Here is a 20,428-nt window from a genome sequence, read left to right on the forward strand (position 1 = left end):
GGGAACCCAATTCTTTCCTTGTTTTTGCTGCTACAGTAAACTGACTCAAGGTTCAGCCTTGTGAGTTCATGGCTTCATTTTCCACCTTACTGGTACATTTGTTCCATAATACTACGAATAAACATGCTTGAAAGCACCAACAAAGATGCCGTGTATTAACTCTGGTTGAATGAGTTATGAAACAAATGGAAGTAGTCATTGACACTTTTTATTTTGGAAATTTTAAATCAGAGTTCTGGAGGTAGAGTCATGAATCAGGAAGGTAGCTGTCCTAAACAAATCTGTCCTAAAAGATAATGAAAGTGTGGGTGACTGTCCATCTTTAGGACAGCTTTTCTTAAATATAATTCATTGCCATGACAGTTGCATTTTTAAAGTTCACAAAGTTGTGCTGCCATCACCACTAATTCCAAAAGATTTTCTTCACCTCTTTTCACCCTACCTATTTCATTTTGGTTTTATTAATCTTTCATTGTGTTACGATTATGTGTTGCCAGGATAAACCACAACTCCAATATGATGTCTACCTGTGCTTTTCAGTACTCTTCATATGAGAGATACATGGAGACTAGGCCATTGGCATATGGAGAGGGAAACGTAGAGGAATAAATTGATTATATAATTCAGAATTATGGTATCTGGCAACATTTCTTAATGCCTCTCTTTTTTTCACTTTTAAATCAAGTTTATAAAATTTTGGTAAGTAAATATTCCTTTATTCTATAATTCATTCAGAACAAAAGAGTAATTTTTTTTTTCAACGTTTATTTATTTTTGGGACAGAGAGAGACAGAGCATGAACGGGGGAGGGGCAGAGAGAAAGGGAGACACAGAATCGGAAACAGGCTCCAGGCTCTGAGCCATCAGCCCAGAGCCTGATGCGGGGCTCGAACTCACAGACCGCGAGATCGTGACCTGGCTGAAGTCGGACGCTTAACCGACTGCGCCACCCAGGCGCCCCAAGAGTAGAGTTATTTTAAAATAATCTCTTTGTTTCCTCACACCCATTTATCAAATACCCAATGCAATTTTCTGTAATACTTAGGTCATATATCTAGCACATATTAATATAGGAAACTCTGAATCTGAGAAATCAATCATAGCATTTTAGACTTAAGGAGACAAACACCACATTATTCTCCATCAAAATCTTGGAAAGTAACAGGGCTATCCAGGAGTAATCTGCATTTTACTAGACCTTCAACACATCCCCCTGAGATCAATTCTTGATTGGATTGGAATTATCAGCCATCATTCTGTCAAACATTGGAAAGGTAGACCCTTTCTTGTGGAAGATATCATCTGGGGAATTTTTGGTTCATTTATACACAGTGTTTGACATGTAATGAAAACATTCTAGACATGTGAAGAGGGAATACAATCTGATCAGTATACAAAAAGAAAACAAGGAAAGCATAACTGGAACTGATTCAGAGACTGAAATGAGAAAACTAAAATTTTACAAAGATGATGTGTGTGTGTCACAATAGTGGAAAGTAATCAAAACAGAAAAAAAAGATAAAATATTTCACTAGACTCAGAATCTATAAAAAATCAGGTAGATATTCTAGAATTAGAACAATATAATGCACATAAGACTTTAATGCTGTTCAGTAGAAGATTGGATGATTGGACATAATAGAACTGAAGACAAGTAAAATGTAAGGACAGTTAATGTCCAATACCTTTACTAATATAGAGAAGGTACAGATAAGTGGAAAGTAAATAGAAAGAGAATAAGAAACGTATATCAATTCAAAAAAAAAATTAAAGTATTTATAACTGTTGTCCCAGAAAGAATGACAAACAGAAGCAATATTTGTAGGGATAATGACTTAAAAATTTTCCACATGGAAAATTATAGATCAGTCCAAGAGACAGATGTCACAATCCTAAATCAATATGTAAACAGCAATATTCCTTTAAATTGTGTATAAATTTGTAAAAGTACACTTAAGACCCATGCACTTTTTTCATTATCTTCTATATTTCACTGCAATTTATTAACAAAAGGTACCTAACTTTAGAAAATTTTAAATGCAAATAAAAACAATCAGATGTCATCTCAACACCATCAAATTGGTAAAAATTAAAAAGCCTGATGATACCAAATTCTGATACACTAGTGGTGGGAGTATAATTATTAAATCAGTGTAAATGTATGTATCCTAGAATTTGCATTATCCCTATGTGCTTGGAAACGTGCATAAAGACATTGAATACAATAATGTTTGTATTAATAGCAAATTGAAATAATTTAAATGTTTACTGTTAGAATTAGCATATACATTTTATATATTTTCCATACTTACATTTTCAAATAGTAATCAAAATTTAATATTAATGAATAAATATAAAGACATTTATATCAATATTGATACATCTGTAACATATACTGTTGAGTAAAAATATTCAGAATTATATATATAGTATTCAAAAATTGTTCAAATACACAAATCACATTTTGTTTTGATTATATATCAGATAAATAGCTGAAGTAGAAAAATACATATCAAATTCAAGGACCCAATTGCCTTGGGGAAAGATGGAGTAAAATAACACTAAGAATGCTTTAAAATACTTCTACTAATAATTGTATAAATTCTCTAGTAATTGTATAGACACAGATAAATAGTCTTTAATTCATATACACACATATGTGTATTGTACATATTATATACATGCATCATGTTCTATATGCATTGTATATATACGTTAGATACATATAATACATGCCATGCATATGTGTATATTACCAATATGTATATGCATGTTTCATATGTATTTTATAAAATTATAATAAATACCATATGTGACAAATATATATAATAAACATGATGCTTTTTAACATTTAATTCAGATTGATATTTACCTGATATTTGTTATATTGTTCTCTATATACCCCTGTATTTTTCAAAATAAGTTACATTAAAAAATAAAGAAAGTGTGCTATCTCCCATCAAGAGCTTTCCATTTTGGAGATCACAGCATAGCAGCCATTTTATTTTAAAAAATAAACAAGTAAGATGATCATAGACTTGCTTTGAAATAATACACTGTATACATTTAGCAGTTTTCTAAGGAAAAGAGGTTGCCTTCTAGCCACCAAGTTAAACTATGGGTGTTTTGATACAGGATAGAGTAGATGGACTATTTCAGGCAGATTCATTGTGGAGTTCTTAAGGTATCTCCCTTCTATGCAATAGCTGTGAAGAACCAGGCTAAAATTCTACTTCCCAGGTACTTGGGTCTCACGTAGGCATTACCACATATGGCCAAAAACAATTACATAGCTAGCATAGCTAACTTTTCAAACAGGATATCCAGAAGGTATTATACTAACAAATTAGTAAGGGCATTTTGTGTATTCTAATGATATTGCTTCTTAAGGTTTAGATCTTTGACAATGAGGCTTTTGAATGAACAACTAGATATTTTAACAACTCCATTCCTTTGTGATTGTCTTATTTTGTGTTTTTCCGAGTATTTAAAATAATATTTAGTAGTTTTGAGGAAGCCTGCTTGCTATTTTGTAAGTGAGGTCAAGTATAATTCATGTTACCAAGATTCCGGCTTTATGAGATTTTTTTTTAATTTATGAAAAGAGAAGTTTATACTAATTTATGTTAATGTGTGTTGACTATATCCAACTCATGCTATAAATTCTACTTTTTAAAAAGGGAAAAAAGTCTTTAGAGAGTTGAGAGAATCAGAAAATCAGAATACATATGATCCTAAAATTCAACTAGACCATTAAAAAAATTTTTTTTTAATCCTTTCTCTGGACATCCCTGCCACAATCTCTATAACATGCTTTACGTCCTGGGAAGACACTGGATTCCTATGACCCTGAGCCAGTCCAGCCTCCTCTAAGTTTTTAACAATTCTGTTAGAATGTTCTCCCTTACGTTAAATCTTTTCCGTGGTTTGACTTCAAATAATCCACTTAGTCAGGTTTGAAATGGCTACATAGGTTTGACATGCCAGTCCTGTGACTACCATGCAGTAGGATGTATGGGAAACCGAAAACATGTATGAATCATGGTCTGGGATTCCACACCTCTCACATTTCATTGGGCACCAAAAATTAGGAAATAATTGTTTGCAGAGCTAGGAGGTCTCTGAAGCACAGAGAATGAATATTTTAAGTACTTGTGGGTTGTATAAACTGGTATGGTCACATAATACTTCATGGGCAAATTATAATTTGGCCTTAGTCACAGAACCCCAGGTTAACGTAGTTTTTGTGGTTTTTTTCCCACCTTTGTCTTACCCATTCTATGCTTTTCTCCACCCCATCTCTATCCATTCCCCACTTAGGTGTGCCTAGCTCACACCATGCCACAGTCTGGATTCAGCAGGAGAGGCTTGATATTGCAGTGTTTATATAAAGGTCTCCAGAATCAGTCTACCTGTGTTCAAATCATAAGTCTTCCACTGAATGACCATGTTCAAATTCCTCAAACTCCTTATGCTTCACTGCAAAATGGAATAATAGTAAAACTTACTTTATAAGGGTAGTGACAAAACCATATGCATCCAACAAGAAAAAAAAAAGTACTGAGAACTTTTGGCATATGGAAAACCCTCAGTGAGCATAGTAATTATTAATATGAGTGAGTGAGATCATAGACACTGCCTCTCTGTGGTGACAGGTTTTTCTCTGTAACCTTCAGGATCTTGTCACTGTTTTTGCTACAGTAAACTATAAATGCATTTTGTATTACTGGAGGTCGGTTTCAACAAATCTCTTGTACCATATGTATGAGGCTCATAAACTGCAGTCATAAAGGCCGGTGGAAATGCTAGCTCACTTCAAAATGGATAAAAAGCACAGTTTAATGAAATTGCTCTCCACCTCTCTCCATCATCTTTATATGAGATTTTTTTTTACTCTCTTCAGTTGCCTAGCGCTCAAGAATGTTATATCTGGGCTTCAAATAACCTTAAATACCTCATAAATATTATCAAAACACCTTCACACTCTAACGTGGTTCCCATGACATGTTTAATAAAAGAAGTTTCAGTTTACTATCCCAATATACACAATAATAATCTCAAGATCTAAGAATCAACCTTGGTTTTGCAAACAGTTATTTATTTGGCAATATCTTATGAATTATAGTTAGCCTCAGCTACTGGCCTGTAAAAAAATAAAAGCTTTATGGTATGGAAATCTATCTCTCAAACTTTCCTATTAAAAAAAGTTTCCCTTGCGTTGGACCCTCACAAAATTTTGCCCAGGAAAGCATACTCTATTACATTCATAGCAAAGATGGCACGTTAGGCAATCTTCAGAGATTCCCAGGACTAAGTAGGAAAAGAAGAACAAGTCCTCTTGCCATATGTGTCTGATGCATAGCAGGAGCATAATAGGTCGTTATTGAGTAACTAGATAAATGAAGATACAATGTCGTAAATTAATGAACAAGCTATTTATCTCTCCACCTAGAGCAGAGAATCAAAACTGTCAAAATGGCCTTACAGGATTCATAGAGTTGATTTCATGGCAGAAATAAAAGTTAAGGCGAGAACATTTGGATTCACAGCCCTTCGTAGTCTTTGCATAGCCAGAGTCTATATTGCACCCAGATATCTCTGAGGACCTCACACCTTAATGTAAATGAATTAAGAGAGGCATGAATAATGTCTTGTGAATTTCTGTCTATTAGGAAGTGAGAAATTAGAGGCACAGTTGTCCTTGCAAGGTATATCTTGTTCCCAGGAAAAAAAAAGCGCATTTTTCTGAGAAGAGTCCTCCTATAGACACACACGAAATTCCCTTCTAAATCTCCCACCATGTTAAGATCATCTGTGTACACAATAATTTCTTATCAGCTTCACATACTATATAGCACAAGCACTAGTACTTTAATGTCCAAAATAATACTTTCTTTATACAATATACAGGATAAAATGAGAAATATTTCATATTTTCTCATGTAAAACAGCACCAGCCTATATCCTCTGGAGGATTTGCCTTATTTATTAAATGAGCAAACATTTGTTGAGTTAGAAACTGGGATGCTTTACTGGCCATCAATGAAATTAAATTATAATGGATATAGATGAAACACTAACCATATAAACAATAAGGTAGTCTGCAATGACAACAAGGCTCCATAGGACTTAGTGTAAGAAATGTGTCAGAGACTTTAAGGAAGGGGTATTCAGGGACTGTGTTTCCAAGAAGATAAGATGTGAACTGAGAGAGAAATTTTAAGTGGAAGTTTTCTCGTAGATATTTGGAAAAGCGGTTGTGTAGGCACAAGAAACAGCAAGTGTAAAGGCTCTAGGATACAAATTCGTTTGGAATCTTTGATGGGCTATAAATAAAAGGCGTTGTGGGCAATCAGGTTTTTCTTAAAAAGTTTGCCTTTTACTATCATGTGGCAAAACAAAGTGGGAAGAGGGGTTTGGTGCAATGAGAAGAAAAGCAGGGCAAAAACAAGACTGACCTTAGGAGGGAATAGGTTGTAAGATCCTGGGCAAAATATACTTTATACAGTTTACATCGTATTTCATTAGGTGACATACTGTGAAGGTGAACTTCGAAATGAACAGTAGCCTTCAATTTCAAAACAGACTGCATCCAGCAGTATAAATGAAAATATAATGATGTTGTGGTATAAAATCATTTTCTGAGTCCTGCTCATGGAACTGGGTCAAGCCAAACCCTGTGTAGTATCCTTAACAGTCTCTCTTAAGTCAGAGAAACTAACTAGGAAGATGTTTTTATGGTAGACAGCTGAGCAAATGAGGACAGGGTGGCTCACAGCCAACTGGGGTGTCTGGCAGGAAAAATCTACAGTGTAATCAAGGAGCAGAGACAGAATCTAAGGTAGCAGGTCAAGTTCTTATGGTTCAAAAAAGAAATAAAATCAGGAGGTGAGAGGTTAGGAATCGGTTGAAACAGAAGAGCAAAGATAGTCCTACTACCGTGGCCATGAAAGGTGGTGAGCTGGAGGTTGTGTCATTGTGATGTTGATTCTGTCACGTCAGGAGACCTATGCAAACAGATCAGATTATCGCACCAAGTTCGGATCATTAAGAATATAACATATGTACCTCTCCCCCCCTGTATTGTTTTAGTGGAAATTTTATCTTGCCTGAACAGCATTTGCTGGAAATTGATGTTCTAAGCTATTAACTTGATGCAGTTTATTATATAATTTCAGCATCCAAGTTCAGCCATTACTCAGAAATTTGTTTGCTATGGTGAAGTATACCTTAGGCCTGTTATAGATCCAACTTTTATATACATAGTGTATTTAGAGGGTCCAAGGTATGAATGCAGTGAATAAAGTAACCATCATTCCTTCTTGCATGATCTGAGGTGATTGAAAGTCTACATTTCAGAGGCACATTAACCTTGAGTCTGGGCCCAAACCTGCTGACTCTGTCATATTAGCTCTATTTCCATTGTCTTGCTATAATATGTGAGACAGAAAACATATGTAAATTATTAAGTACTACCTGGAATATTTCACTTCTGACACAACACACAATGCCATCATCTTCTAGTCCATATTGACGGAAAAAAAGAGTCAGCCGAGATTATAACAAAGCACCAGTAGGGAGAGAAATTTGAACGATTATTTCATTTTTTTTTTCATTGAGATAGCTTGTCACTCTCCTTCCTTGACATAGAGAAACAACACTTTCACTTAAGTGTTTAAGTCGTTTATTCAAAACATTTTCTGGCGAGCCCCTTCTAATGTGTCAAGGATCATGATAAGTGCTAAATACACAGTTTTGAACAAAATAGTCAATTTATACGTGTGTGTGTGTGTGTGAGTGTGTGTGTGTATATATATATATACATGCATAAAAATTAAAAATTAGAGATAAATTATATGAAGAAGACAAATACATGATAGAATAGAAAGGAGAAAGGAAAGGAAGTAATGGGGTGGAAGAAGGACAGGAAGTTAGGGGCTCAGGCGAGCAGACAAAAGGGACCATTTTGAGGAAAAAGGTCATCATTCAACTTAGCCATGTCCTGTCCACTTAACAACACTCCTCCATCCTAGTTCTTATCAGATTTTTATGCTGTCTTAGATAACTTGTCAGGGAAATATTAATGAGAAGAAAATACACATTGGTTCTGTTTCTTATATATTTCCAAGTTGCTGCTCTTCTTGCTCTTTGTTTTGTTTTTAATCTCTTGCTATCACGAAATAGATGTCAACTGATGTTCTAGCAAGACATTCTTTCTCGTCTTCAAAAAAAATCTTGTCATGTACCACAGAAGATTAGGAAGCTCAGAGGGAGACCTTGGGAAGGATCTACGTCATAGAACAGGAAAGAGGAGCAGACGCTACATGGAGGTGTATTCCTGGCATAGTGTATAAAAGACAGTAGATTTTTGAGGAGTATGCTACCTTACCGGGAAGACAACAGACTTCGCCATTCCACTGATCCGTGCATACACTGCATGTGCCATCTCCACATGTGCCAGCTTGTCCAGGGATCTTGACGCCAGTAACTCATCTCTTCATCTCTCTTGCCCCAAACACCACATCTCATGTGTGAGACGGATGGTTATGTAACATATTCCTATTTGGGCCTACATCCATACCCAAAATTATCCCTGAGTTACCATAAGATTCCTAAAAGTTGTAGGTCTCTATTTTGGCTCCGGGTGGGGGGTCGGGGGGGGGGTGGGTCTCTCTGTGATTTGTACTCAGCTTTATATTATTATTATTTTTTTACTCTATCAACTTTTAAAAATATTTTTAGCAGTGGAATCTGGTGGTAAGATGGGAGTTACAGATAGTTGTCTACATTAGTTCGGTCTGCCTTGTGATATAAACCAGAAAAAAAAAAAGTCTGAAAACCTTGAGCTTTCATTTCTTTAATTAAAATAGTAATAATGATACCAGTTTCACAGTTGTTAGAAAACATAAACTTATTTTTCACATGTGAAAGAGTTTGAAATACTGTGATATCCTATGCAAATATAAGAAAGTGTAAATTTTATAATTTACAATCAGATCAGAGTAACAAGGCCCACTTAACAAGGCCCATAGGAAGTAAGAGTTTTATTAGAAACAAAATTTGTTTTCTCCAATATGTGGAGAAATTGAGTGGTGCTGCAGGCTAATCCGAGAAACACAGGGACCTACATTGCCCCTGTGAATAATTTGTAGCAAAAGAGATTAATATTAATAGAAAGATGGCAGGTTTCTAAGGACGTTTTCTACTTGAAGATGACCCTAGCATACATTGCCTTGCCAGCAAACTATCACTATTGAAATCATATCCATTCAAGTAACATGTCTCTCAATTTCAGTGTTCAAAATATATCATGAGACACAGCTCCTAAAAACAGACTGTGTGTGCATTAAACAGCACGTCATAGCGGAATTTAGAAGTTAAGCAATTACATTTGAAAATCGGTAGGCATTTGTGTGGGGAATGAGTGTAGGCTAGGAGGACAGGGAGAATCAAATCAAATAAAATCAAGGACCACCAGAACCACATGTTAACAGTTGTCATCTCTCTCGTTTTTTCCATAGGACTCACAGCTGAAAGCAATGAAAGAGACCGTCCATCTCTGCCTGTCAACTGTGTTCCGTAATCAACCGCCTCCCCCTTTGAGTCTAGCCAGGACAAATCCAACTCAGATGTCAGTTCCCCCTGGGACAATTAACAGTATGATTCCCGATGCAAGGACAAAAATCAAGGTACACTTTAGTCATGCTCTGAAAGTATAATCAAATAATACACTGTCTTTATATTTTATTCTATGTGATCAGCAGAGTGGATCCAAGTAAGGTATCAAATTCACTGAACGATTAGGAAGTAAGTAGAAGTTAGTAACCCTTTGTAATGTCTTTGTGGTCACTTGGAGAACATTGGAAGACATGATTTTTTTCTAGAGAGCCAGTTGTTCTTTAGGCAAGATTACATAACTGTAAAATAATCGTCATTATTATTCTAAAATCTAAAATGATTTTAAATTTTTTTTTTTTCAATGTTTATTTTTGGGACAGAGAGAGACAGAGCATGAACGGGGGAGGGGCAGAGAGAGAGGGAGACAGAATCGGAAACAGGCTCCAGGCTCTAAACCATCAGCCCAGAGCCTGACGCGGGGCTCGAACTCCCGGACCGCGAGATCGTGACCTGGCTGAAGTCGGACGCTTAACCGACTGCGCCACCCAGGCGCCCCTAAAATGATTTTAAAATAATATTTTAAAAGCATTTTATTTATAATAACTATAATCGCTTAGTGTTATAATTTAATACATTTCTCATTATACAATTTAATTTTATGTTACTTAGTAATATCTTAATGATGATAATTATTTTATAATTTAAAATCTCCTTTTTTAAAAGTCTATTTATTTATTTTGAGAGAGTACATGAGCAGGGGAAGGACAGAGAGAGAGGGAGAGGGAGAATCCCAAACAGACTCCCAACATAAGACTCAGTCCCACAAACCATGAGATCACCTGAACTGAAATCAAGAGTCAGACGCTTGGGGTGCCTGGGTGGCTAAGTCGGCTGAGCGTCTGACTTCGACTCAGGTCGTCTCAAAGTCTGTGAGTTTGAGCCCCACGTCGGGCTCTGAGAGTTCAGAGCCTAGAGCCTGCCTCAGATTCGTTGTCTCCCTCTCTCTCTGCCCCTCCCCTGATCACTGTCTCTCTCTCAAAAAATTAAATAAGCATTAAAAAAAAATTAAAAATAAAGTTGGACGCTTAACTGACTGAGCCACCCAGGCACCCAAAGAAAACATCTTATATCCCATACCAGTATGCACCAGAAACTTAATATGGAAAATACTTTCTCTTGGGCATAACCATTATCATTCCAAAAGTAGATCGTTTTTAAAAAAAATAAGTCCATAGTTTTCAACGCTTCCTACACGTGAGACTCACTTGAGATACTTGTAAGAAAATCCTCACCCTTGGTACTCCCCCCAAACCCATTAAATTATTTCTGGTTGGGCTCTACTCAGCAGTAGCTTCTAAAAGCTCCCCAGGAGATTTTGCGAACAATTGAGTTAAGCAGAGCTTCTTCCAACTCTGCACCACCACACTCCCTTAGACAGGGCAGAGGGGCATTTGTTGCTTTTTGTTTCAGTTGTCAGAACCTCCTATTTACAGGCTCCCACTTAAATAAAACCTGACAATCTGAAAGAGTTATTACAGAAAGTTTAGTTTCAGGCAGTATATTTGAGAGTGCCGGTTCTTTAATCACTTGCCTTAGGACCACTTACTATTACAATGAGTATTCTAGGGGCAGCTGGTGGTCAGTTGGGTAAGCACCCGACTCTTGGTTTTGGCTCAGGTCATGATCTCACCATTACTGGGATGAGGCTCTGTCCGCGCACAGCCTGCTTGGGATTCTCTCTCTCCCTCCCTCTCTCTCTCTCTGCTCCTCCCCTGCCCGTGCACATGTGCACATGCTCTCTCTTTCTCTCTCAAAATAAATAAATAAACATTAAAAGCCCAGACACACCCGAGAACCACTGATGCAATTACACAGTGATGTAGTACATACATTTGGAGCTTTTTTTTTTTTTTTTTTACTGCTTATTCTGATTCCCTACATTTGGATTAAAAGAGGTGTGCACAGATGGCAGATTAGAGAAATATTATTTTCTGAATCAAAAACAAGAGAAAAATCTAATGTTTTTAGCTGTTATCAATGTATGGACTGCACAGATTTAGTCTGTGTAATCTCATGTTTCTCTGTCAAAAATCATTTAAAGTATGTATTTCCATTTAATCTTATTCTAGTTTTATTGTATACCTAAGGATCTCTATAATGTTTAGGCCAATATTTTTCTTTATTTTTTCCTGCCTCTGAAAACTCTAGGTCTAAAGTGTTTATTTACTTAAACAAATTCAGGAAGAAAGTTGCATAATAATATATTTTTTATGTTTCCGAAAAACCCTGAAGAAATTCACTGAAACTGGTTACTGGTAAAATGCCCAGCTTCTCACACAATGTTACCCACCCACCAGGAAGCCACACTCTACTTCCTTAGTGTTGGTCTAAGGGAGGAGCAAAGGTTCAGCCTTATTAAGTCTGATGACTTTGGGCAAAGCACTTTGTAATTCTGTGGGCACACAACACTTGTCTCCAACTCAAAATATGTTTGTTTAGGCCCAATTAAAACTGGGCTCTCTATGACCCTGACTGTGTGAGGGAAATTACTGATTGTTACTTACCTGATTTACTATGAATAAATGTAGGTCCTGTCATTGAAATAAATAATAAATATTTATTATTTCCCTTGGCTTATCACAGAAAAAGGTAGGAAGCATTTAGATGAGCCTGGTTTAGCAATTGCTCATTTCTCAAAAAACAATAACAGAAAAATCCAATTGCTTAAGATAAAATTCAGTAAATCTAAGTTGATGTATTGTAGAGCATTCTAGTTTATGGATTGGCATTAAAAGCTTGTCTACGGTTTCTGGTTTGTCCTCATTCTTTATCTTTTCATTAGTGGTGGAGATTGTACTTTATGTGTACTTGGGGCTTAATCTCTATGCAGGCACCTCAGATAACATTTTAAAAATCCTGAATGGTATGATGTCTTATAAAGTGTATATAAGAGAAACCCTTCAGTCATGGAACCTTTTCTCTATATATATTAAAAAGGAACTTAAAAATTTTTTTTTAATGTTTACTTATTTTTGAGACAGAGACAGAGAGAGAGAGAGCACAAGTGGGGAGGGCAGAGAGGGAGACACAGAGCCTGGGCAGGCTCCAGGCCCTGGGCTGTCAGCACAGAGTCTGATGCAGGGGTTGAGCTCCTAAATCAGGAGATCATGACCTGAGCCGAAGTCGGACACTTAACCAACTGAGCCACCCGGGCAAAAATGGAACACTTAAATGAGGGCATTTAACGGGTACATCTTCAGAGTTGGCTAACTGCAGCCACGGGGACATGGTGATGGTATGCCTGTATAATTGTGAGAGGCTCACATCACTTGCCCTCTCTATGCTTCAGTTTCCTCAGTGCCTAGCAGAGTGTTGTTGTGACATGAACATTACAAATATGGGCTCCTAAATGTCTTACTTAGGCTCAGGTAATGATCTCGAGGCTCATGAGTTCTCTGCTGCCAGCACAGAGCCTGCTTCACATCCTTTGCACCCCCGCTTTCTCTGCCCCTCCCTTTAAATGTTTTAAATAAACATTAAAAAATAAAAATAAAAACAAATAATCCCCCTGTTTCCATGATTTATAACTGGTCTCATCTACTTCCATTTGGTTTCTTAAATCTTCAACTTTTGAATGCTTTTTCCTGAAATCTGTGAAACATTTTCAAGTAAGCGATTTTCAACTTACATCTGGAAACAGACAAAATGCCCCCAACCCTCCCCCCAAAAAATGTCATTTTATTTTATTTTTCTGAAAGAAGATTGATAATTCAGTCAAAATTGTCATTGTATTATCCATGTGTGTGTATATGCATATGTGATTCATACATACATACATATATTGTAATATACACATTATTACAATAAATGTAATATACACATTATTACAATAAATGTAATATACACATTATTACAATAATGTAATATACACATTATTACATTAAATATATATATTGTTCACTGTGGATTTTAAAAGCACAGATTTCATTAGGTGGGAAGTTCAATATTACAAGAATCTACTAGCAAAAACCTAAAAAATAATTAGTGTGTTGATAACCTCCACTTTTTTAATTCTGGAGAATGCCTTTATATGTTTCTGCTGAGAACCCTCAGTCAGGTCAGTCAGCCTCTTTTCCTTCATTATATTCTCCATTCTCTGCTTCTCTCTAATCTGAGTGAATTTTTTCTTAACCCTCCAAGTTAAAATTACTTATCTCTATTCTCAGTGCTTTGATAGCACAGTGTTTATCCCTCACAGCTCTTGGTCATACATTGAATACAGTGATGGCTACATATTCCTCTCTCCTTAAAGAAAATGACTGTGCTTTAGCTCCATGATTTGCTCTACATTTGTCAGTGTACAGACTGATGTTTCTACAGAATTCATTTGAAATGACACTTGCTGTGTTTCCAGCCAGTTTGGGCTATTACCACAAAATGCCATAGACTAGGTGCCTTAAATAACAGACACTAATTTCTCACAGTTCTGGAGGCTGTGAAGCCCAAGATCAAGGTGGTCCCAGTTTCAGTTCTTGATAAGGGTCCTTCTTCTCTATTGTAGACAACTGCCTTCTAGCTAAATGCTCAAATGGTCTTTCTTAGACGTGTGTGAATGGGAAGAAATCTCTCTCTCTCTCTCTCTCTCTCTCTCTCTCTCTCTCTCTTTATATTCTTTATAAGGGCACTAATCCCAGCATGAGAACCCCACCGTCAGGACTTAATCTAAACCTAATTACCTTCAGAAGGACCATCTCCTAATACCATCATATTGGGGGTTAGGGCTTTAACAGGAATTTTAGAGGACACAAATACTCGATCCATAGCAGTGCTCCTCTTCTTGGATATATTCCTTATTTGGAAGTTAGAGAACATATATTATTGAGTGCTCATTATGGGCTTCTTATTCAATTAAATTGTTTTCCATCTGTAAGACAGGCCTGGGATCATCATTGGGGATGCAAATTTGAAATCACACAACCCTGACCTTTTGGACTCTGAAGGCTAATTCTCTGTAAAGAGAGAGGGGAGAAAAAATGCAAGGGGTATGTGGTAGGTCAGGACTTTGTTTTTAGTATTTAGAATTCAATAGCTTTCATTAAAGATAAAAACTAAGGAGACTTGGATTCAAAAGCACATGAGATTATGTCTTTGTTATGAGATTATGTATTTTTTATGTAGAAAATGTTCCAACAGAGAGGCAAAGAGCAAAGGTTCAAGCCAGTAGCTCTGATCTGCATTTGAATAAAATAACTCTAAAGTGCAGTGGAAACAAGCAAACCAGTGACACTCTATTTCATTGATCCATGCAGGAGATGACAGTGATCTGATCTAGGGTGCAGAAATGGACACAGGGTTCCAGAGCTAATGGGGGCATAGAACTGCTATATATAAGTGGGATCCATAAAGGCAGGAAGTGAAGAACACTCAGTGCTTGCATTCATTCACTGTGATGCAAAAGGCAAGAGGAGAACTCAAATTGGTTTGTTTTTCAACATGCTAAGTGTTTGAGGTCTCTCATGCAATCAAATGTCTATATGCAGCAGACATTAAACATTTGAATCTGAAATTCAGGGAAGACATCTGAGTGCAAATAAAGGATTTAGCATTATCACCCTGGATGGCAATTAAATGTTGGAAGTAGATTAAGTTGCCTGATAAGACAGTGTAGAGTGAAAACAGATGAGAACCAAAAGGACATCAGAGAAGAGACATGACTTAAGTATGGTTTTATGTGTAGTTTAATAGTGGAATGTTTATGGTAAAAGAGCACCTCTTACTTTTCATTGGGATATCCTCTCTTTATTATATACATTTGGGCTGAGGACCATGACATTTTCATGCCATTTTTACCAGTACAAAACAACAGAATATGCAAGCCATTTTGTATATTTAGAAATGTGAATATTCCATGGCTCATACCTGCTTTTAAAAGCTAACTGCTGGGACGCCTGGGTGCCTCAGTTGGGTGGGCATCTGACTTCGACTCAGGTCATGATCCTGTGGTCTGTGCATCAGGCTCTGTGCTGACAGCTCAGAGCTTGGAGCCTGCTTTAGATTCTGTCTCCCTTTCTCTCTCTGCCCCTCCCCCACTCACCTTTTGTCTCTCCCTTTCTCAAAAACAAATAAACATTAAAAAAAATTTCTTTTAAAACTGATCCCATTCACAATTGCACCAAGAAGCATAAAATACCTAGGAATAAATCTAACCAAAGATGTAAAAGATCTGTATGCTGAAAACTATAGAAAGCTTATGAAGGAAATTGAAGAAGATATAAAGAAATGGAAAGACATTCCCTGCTCATGGATTGGAAGAATAAATATTGTCAAAATGTCAATACTACCCAAAGCTATCTACACATTCAATGCAATCCCAATCAAAATTGCACCAGCATTCTTCTCGAAGCTAGAACAAGCAATCCTAAAATTCATATGGAACCACAAAAGGCCCCGAATAGCCAAAGGAATTTTGAAGAAGAAGACCAAAGCAGGAGGCATCACAATCCCAGACTTTAGCCTCTACTACAAAGCTGTAATCATCAAGACAGCATGGTATTGGCACAAAAACAGACACATAGACCAATGGAATAGAATAGAAACCCCAGAACTATACCCACAAACGTATGGCCAACTCATCTTTGACAAAGCAGGAAAGAACATCCAATGGAAAAAAGACAGCCTCTTCAACAAATGGTGCTGGGAGAACTGGACAGCAACATGCAGAAGGTTGAAACTAGACCACTTTCTCACACCATTCACAAAAATAAACTCAAAATGGATAAAGGACCTGAATGTGAGACAGGAAACCATCCAAACCTTAGAGGAGAAAGCAGGAAAAGACCTCTCTGACCTCAGCCGTAGCAATCTCTTACTCGACACATCCCCAAAGGCAAGGGAATTAAAAGCAAAAGTGAATTGCTGGGACCTTATGAAGATAAAAAGCTTCTGCACAGCAAAGGAAACAACCAACAAAACTAAAAGGCAACCAACGGAATGGGAAAAGATATTTGCAAATGACATATCGGACAAAGGGCTAGTATCCAAAATCTATAAAGAGCTCACCAAACTCCACACCCGAAAAACAAATAACCCAGTGAAGAAATGGGCAGAAAACATGAATAGACACTTCTCTAAAGAAGACATCCGGATGGCCAACAGGCACATGAAAAGATTCTCAACGTCGCTCCTCATCAGGGAAATACAAATCAAAACCATACTCAGCTATCACCTCACGCCAGTCAGAGTGGCCAAAATGAACAAATCAGGAGACTATAGATGCTGGAGAGGATGTGGAGAAACGGGAACCCTCTTGCACTGTTGGTGGGAATGCAAATTGGTGCAGCCGCTCTGGAAAGCAGTGTGGAGGTTCCTCAGAAAATTAAAAATAGACCTACCCTATGACCCAGCAATAGCACTGCTAGGAATTTATCCAAGGGATACAGGAGTACTGATGCATAGGGGCACTTGTACCCCAATGTTCATAGCAGCACTCTCAACAATAGCCAAATTATGGAAAGAGCCTAAATGTCCATCAACTGATGAATGGATAAAGAAATTGTGGTTTATATACACAATGGAATACTACGTGGCAATGAGAAAAAATGAAATATGGCCTTTTGTAGCAACGTGGATGGAACTGGAGAGTGTGATGCTAAGTGAAATAAGCCATACAGAGAAAGACAGATACCATATGTGTTCACTCTTATGTGGATCCTGAGAAACTTAACAGAAACCCATAGGGGAGGGGAAGGAAAAAAAAGAAAAAAAAAAAAAAAAAAGAGGTTAGAGTGGGAGAGAGCCAAAGCATAAGAGACTGTTAAAAACTGAGAACAAACTGAGGGTTGATGGGGGGTGGGAGGGAGGAGAGGGTGGGTGATGGGTATTGAGGAGGGCACCTTTTGGGATGAGCACTGGGTGTTGTATGGAAACCAATTTGACAATAAATTTCATATATTAAAATAAATAAATAAATAAAAATAAACAAAAATAAATAAATAAAAATTTCTTTTAAAGCCAACTGATAAATTTTCAGAATTTGACCTAGTCAGCTCTTAAACCACAGCCCTTATTAAATATTAATTATATACACTTACAATTAAGTAAAATTTACTATAAGCAAACATGGTAAATACCAAAACTACCACATTATGATATTATCTCTTTTTGAGAATATTATGTCTTTTGGGTCCAGAGAGTGAAAATACTACAGCGCTGTGCCACTGATACCTTTCCAATTCGTATCCAATAATATCAAGTTGATAGATTGAAAAATGAGTAGTATTTATGCCATTGAAATTGACAAACACGGGGCGCCTGGGTGGCGCAGTCGGTTAAGCGTCCGACTTCAGCCAGGTCACGATCTCGCGGTCCGTGAGTTCGAGCCCCGCGTCAGGCTCTGGGCTGATGGCTCGGAGCCTGGAGCCTGTTTCCGATTCTGTGTCTCCCTCTCTCTCTGCCCCTCCCCCGTTCATGCTCTGTCTCTCTCTGTCCCAAAAATAAATAAACGTTGAAAAAAAAAAATTAAAAAAAAAAAAAAAGAAATTGACAAACACTACAAATCAGGGTTCTTCTAACCCCAGAGTTAGTAAATAACACTAACCGTGTATGTATGAGTGTGGCTTATGTGTTGGTGCATTGAATGTTTAAGATAGGTCTACTATGCATCATAATATAACAAACAATATGTGATCAACATATTTATTTTTGTCTTCTGCTTGTGTGGTAGAGCTACATGAATACTAAGTGCTCAGTAAAGGCAAAATAGTTATTTTTAAAAAACTGCTCAATTAATGACATGTTCTGAAAAAAACTAACAATTTTTATATATTCATTATACTGTTTCCCATAATTATTTTCATTTTATTATAAAGTATTAAATGTGACTTTGTGTAATTTAGGAAATATATAAGTGTATGAGGAAGAACAGAAGGCATATTACTAAAAGGTCTACTTTTAGGTGAAATAATATGAATTACTAATACAGCAATGCCATTGGTGTTTACAGTTGCATGATATGGAGGTTAAGAGCTAGGATTCACTTTCCGTGGAGGTAATGATGTTTACCTCTGAGCGTTTCTGGGAACATTAAATAAGATGAGAACAATGCCAGACACAGGCCTTGGCATGTTAGTCAAAGACAGTTCCCAGCCTCCTTCCTTCCTCTCTCCTCTCCTCTTCAGGGCTGATGTATCTGCATGCAGTACAGGAAGGTCTCGGCTTCTCTCTGCCTTTGTCCCTCTGTAGGGATGATCAGGAAGGTGTACGTGGGCCCTGCCTTCACCGTGACTCCAAGGCAGTGTGCCTCTTGGGGACTTCTGGGTCGTTCTCACCTCCCCACCACGGGGTCATCTTCCTGGTCCAAAACTCACCAGTTACCACATCAGGGCAGAGACCTTCAAAGGGAGAAAACGTTTGTGTTTCTGTCCCACGTGTTTCAGCCAAGACCCTTGAAGTTTCAAGGGGACTGCTGCCCGTGTAAAAGGCTGCACTTTTCATCAACATCTAAGAAATTTAATATAATAAAATACATAACATGAATACAAGGAAAATTATTATTTTTTAAATGTTTATTTCCTTTTGAGAGAGAGAGAAAGACAGAGAGAGAGAGAGACAGAGCATGTGTGGGGGAGGGGCAGAGAGAGCGAGGGAGACACAGAATCCAAAGCCCACTCCAGCTCTGAGCTGTGAGCACAGAGCACAGCCCAGGGCTCGAACTCATCAACTGGGAGATCATGACCTGAGCCGAAGTAGCTCAGGTAAGCTCAGGTTAGCTCAGGTTAGCTCAGGTTAGCTCAGGTTAGTCGGTAGCTCAACCAACTGAGCTACCCAGGTGCCCCGGAAAATTATTTTTTAAACAGAGAGCTAAGATTCACAAGTCATACAGACCAAGTAAAAATCTTTTTTCTGCAATATTCTAACTTTGAAACCTTGATCATATTACTTCTCTGAGACTAATCTTCAATATGTATAAAATAGAGATAGTAACATCCCCAGCCCTACAGAGTTGATATGAAGATTGAATAAGAAAATTCAGTATGGCATTCAGCATATGTAGTAGTGTCTAATACTGAGAAAGAGTAAAGGTATGAAATAAGTATTATATCTAGAAACCAGGATAACATTTGGGGAAGATTTAAAGAAAGTTTTTGAAATAGAATATTACTTTAATTAAAACAAAACCATGTACCTTGTTTTAGTGTTCATATGTGAGTATAAGATACATCGATACATGTATCCAAATGAGTATAACTACAGTTTTTTTTAGCATAACACTATGGATGAATTCTCACAATACATTTAATGTCAGTGATCATAATAGTAAATGCCATGAAGAAAGGAGAAAATTGAAAGGCAGCAGAAATGAAAAGCAATTCAGATAAGCAATCCTGATAAAATATGAAGAAATTGTGTTACAAAAATCCATTATTTCATCCCCACCCCAGGCGGTTACCACCTTCTGTCTTTTTCTTTCCATGCAACTCACTGCCTTGGATTTAGTTGCAGTTTACATTGGTAAAGGTCACCACTGTGGTATCTACTTAATTGGACAAGGATGATTTGTTTTTTTGTTTTCTGTGGGTTTTTTTTTTTTCTAGTTTGTTAGAAATGCCAAAGTCATTCTAGGGCAACAGTCAACAGTGACCCTATTCTGCAGCTTACAGGCATCCAAGCGAAAAATGTATTCTGTTTGGTGCCCGGCAGTTTAAAGCAAAGTGGATTTGTATTTCCCTCTCTTTTGCCAAAAATCTGTTGCAGTGCAATTTCCAAGAACTCTCAAAACAGTCCACCTGGAATCATCAGAAGACCAAAGGTT

General features: G+C 37.1%; 1 protein-coding gene across 4 annotated transcripts in view; it reads left to right on the forward strand.

Annotated features, from left to right (window-relative positions):
- LUZP2 (leucine zipper protein 2) overlaps positions 1 to 20,428 on the forward strand; it is a 502,216-nt gene that overhangs the window by 416,471 nt on the left and 65,317 nt on the right. For all 4 annotated transcript variants that reach the window (XM_045484804.1, XM_045484803.1, XM_045484805.1 and 1 more), the window contains exon 9: positions 9,522 to 9,689. In XM_045484804.1, the coding sequence (XP_045340760.1) occupies positions 9,522 to 9,689 (168 nt within the window). The remainder of the gene's footprint in view (positions 1 to 9,521; positions 9,690 to 20,428) is intronic.

The sequence above is a fragment of the Leopardus geoffroyi genome, chromosome D1, assembly GCF_018350155.1.
Source record: "Leopardus geoffroyi isolate Oge1 chromosome D1, O.geoffroyi_Oge1_pat1.0, whole genome shotgun sequence".
Classification (NCBI taxonomy): Eukaryota; Metazoa; Chordata; class Mammalia; order Carnivora; family Felidae; genus Leopardus; species Leopardus geoffroyi.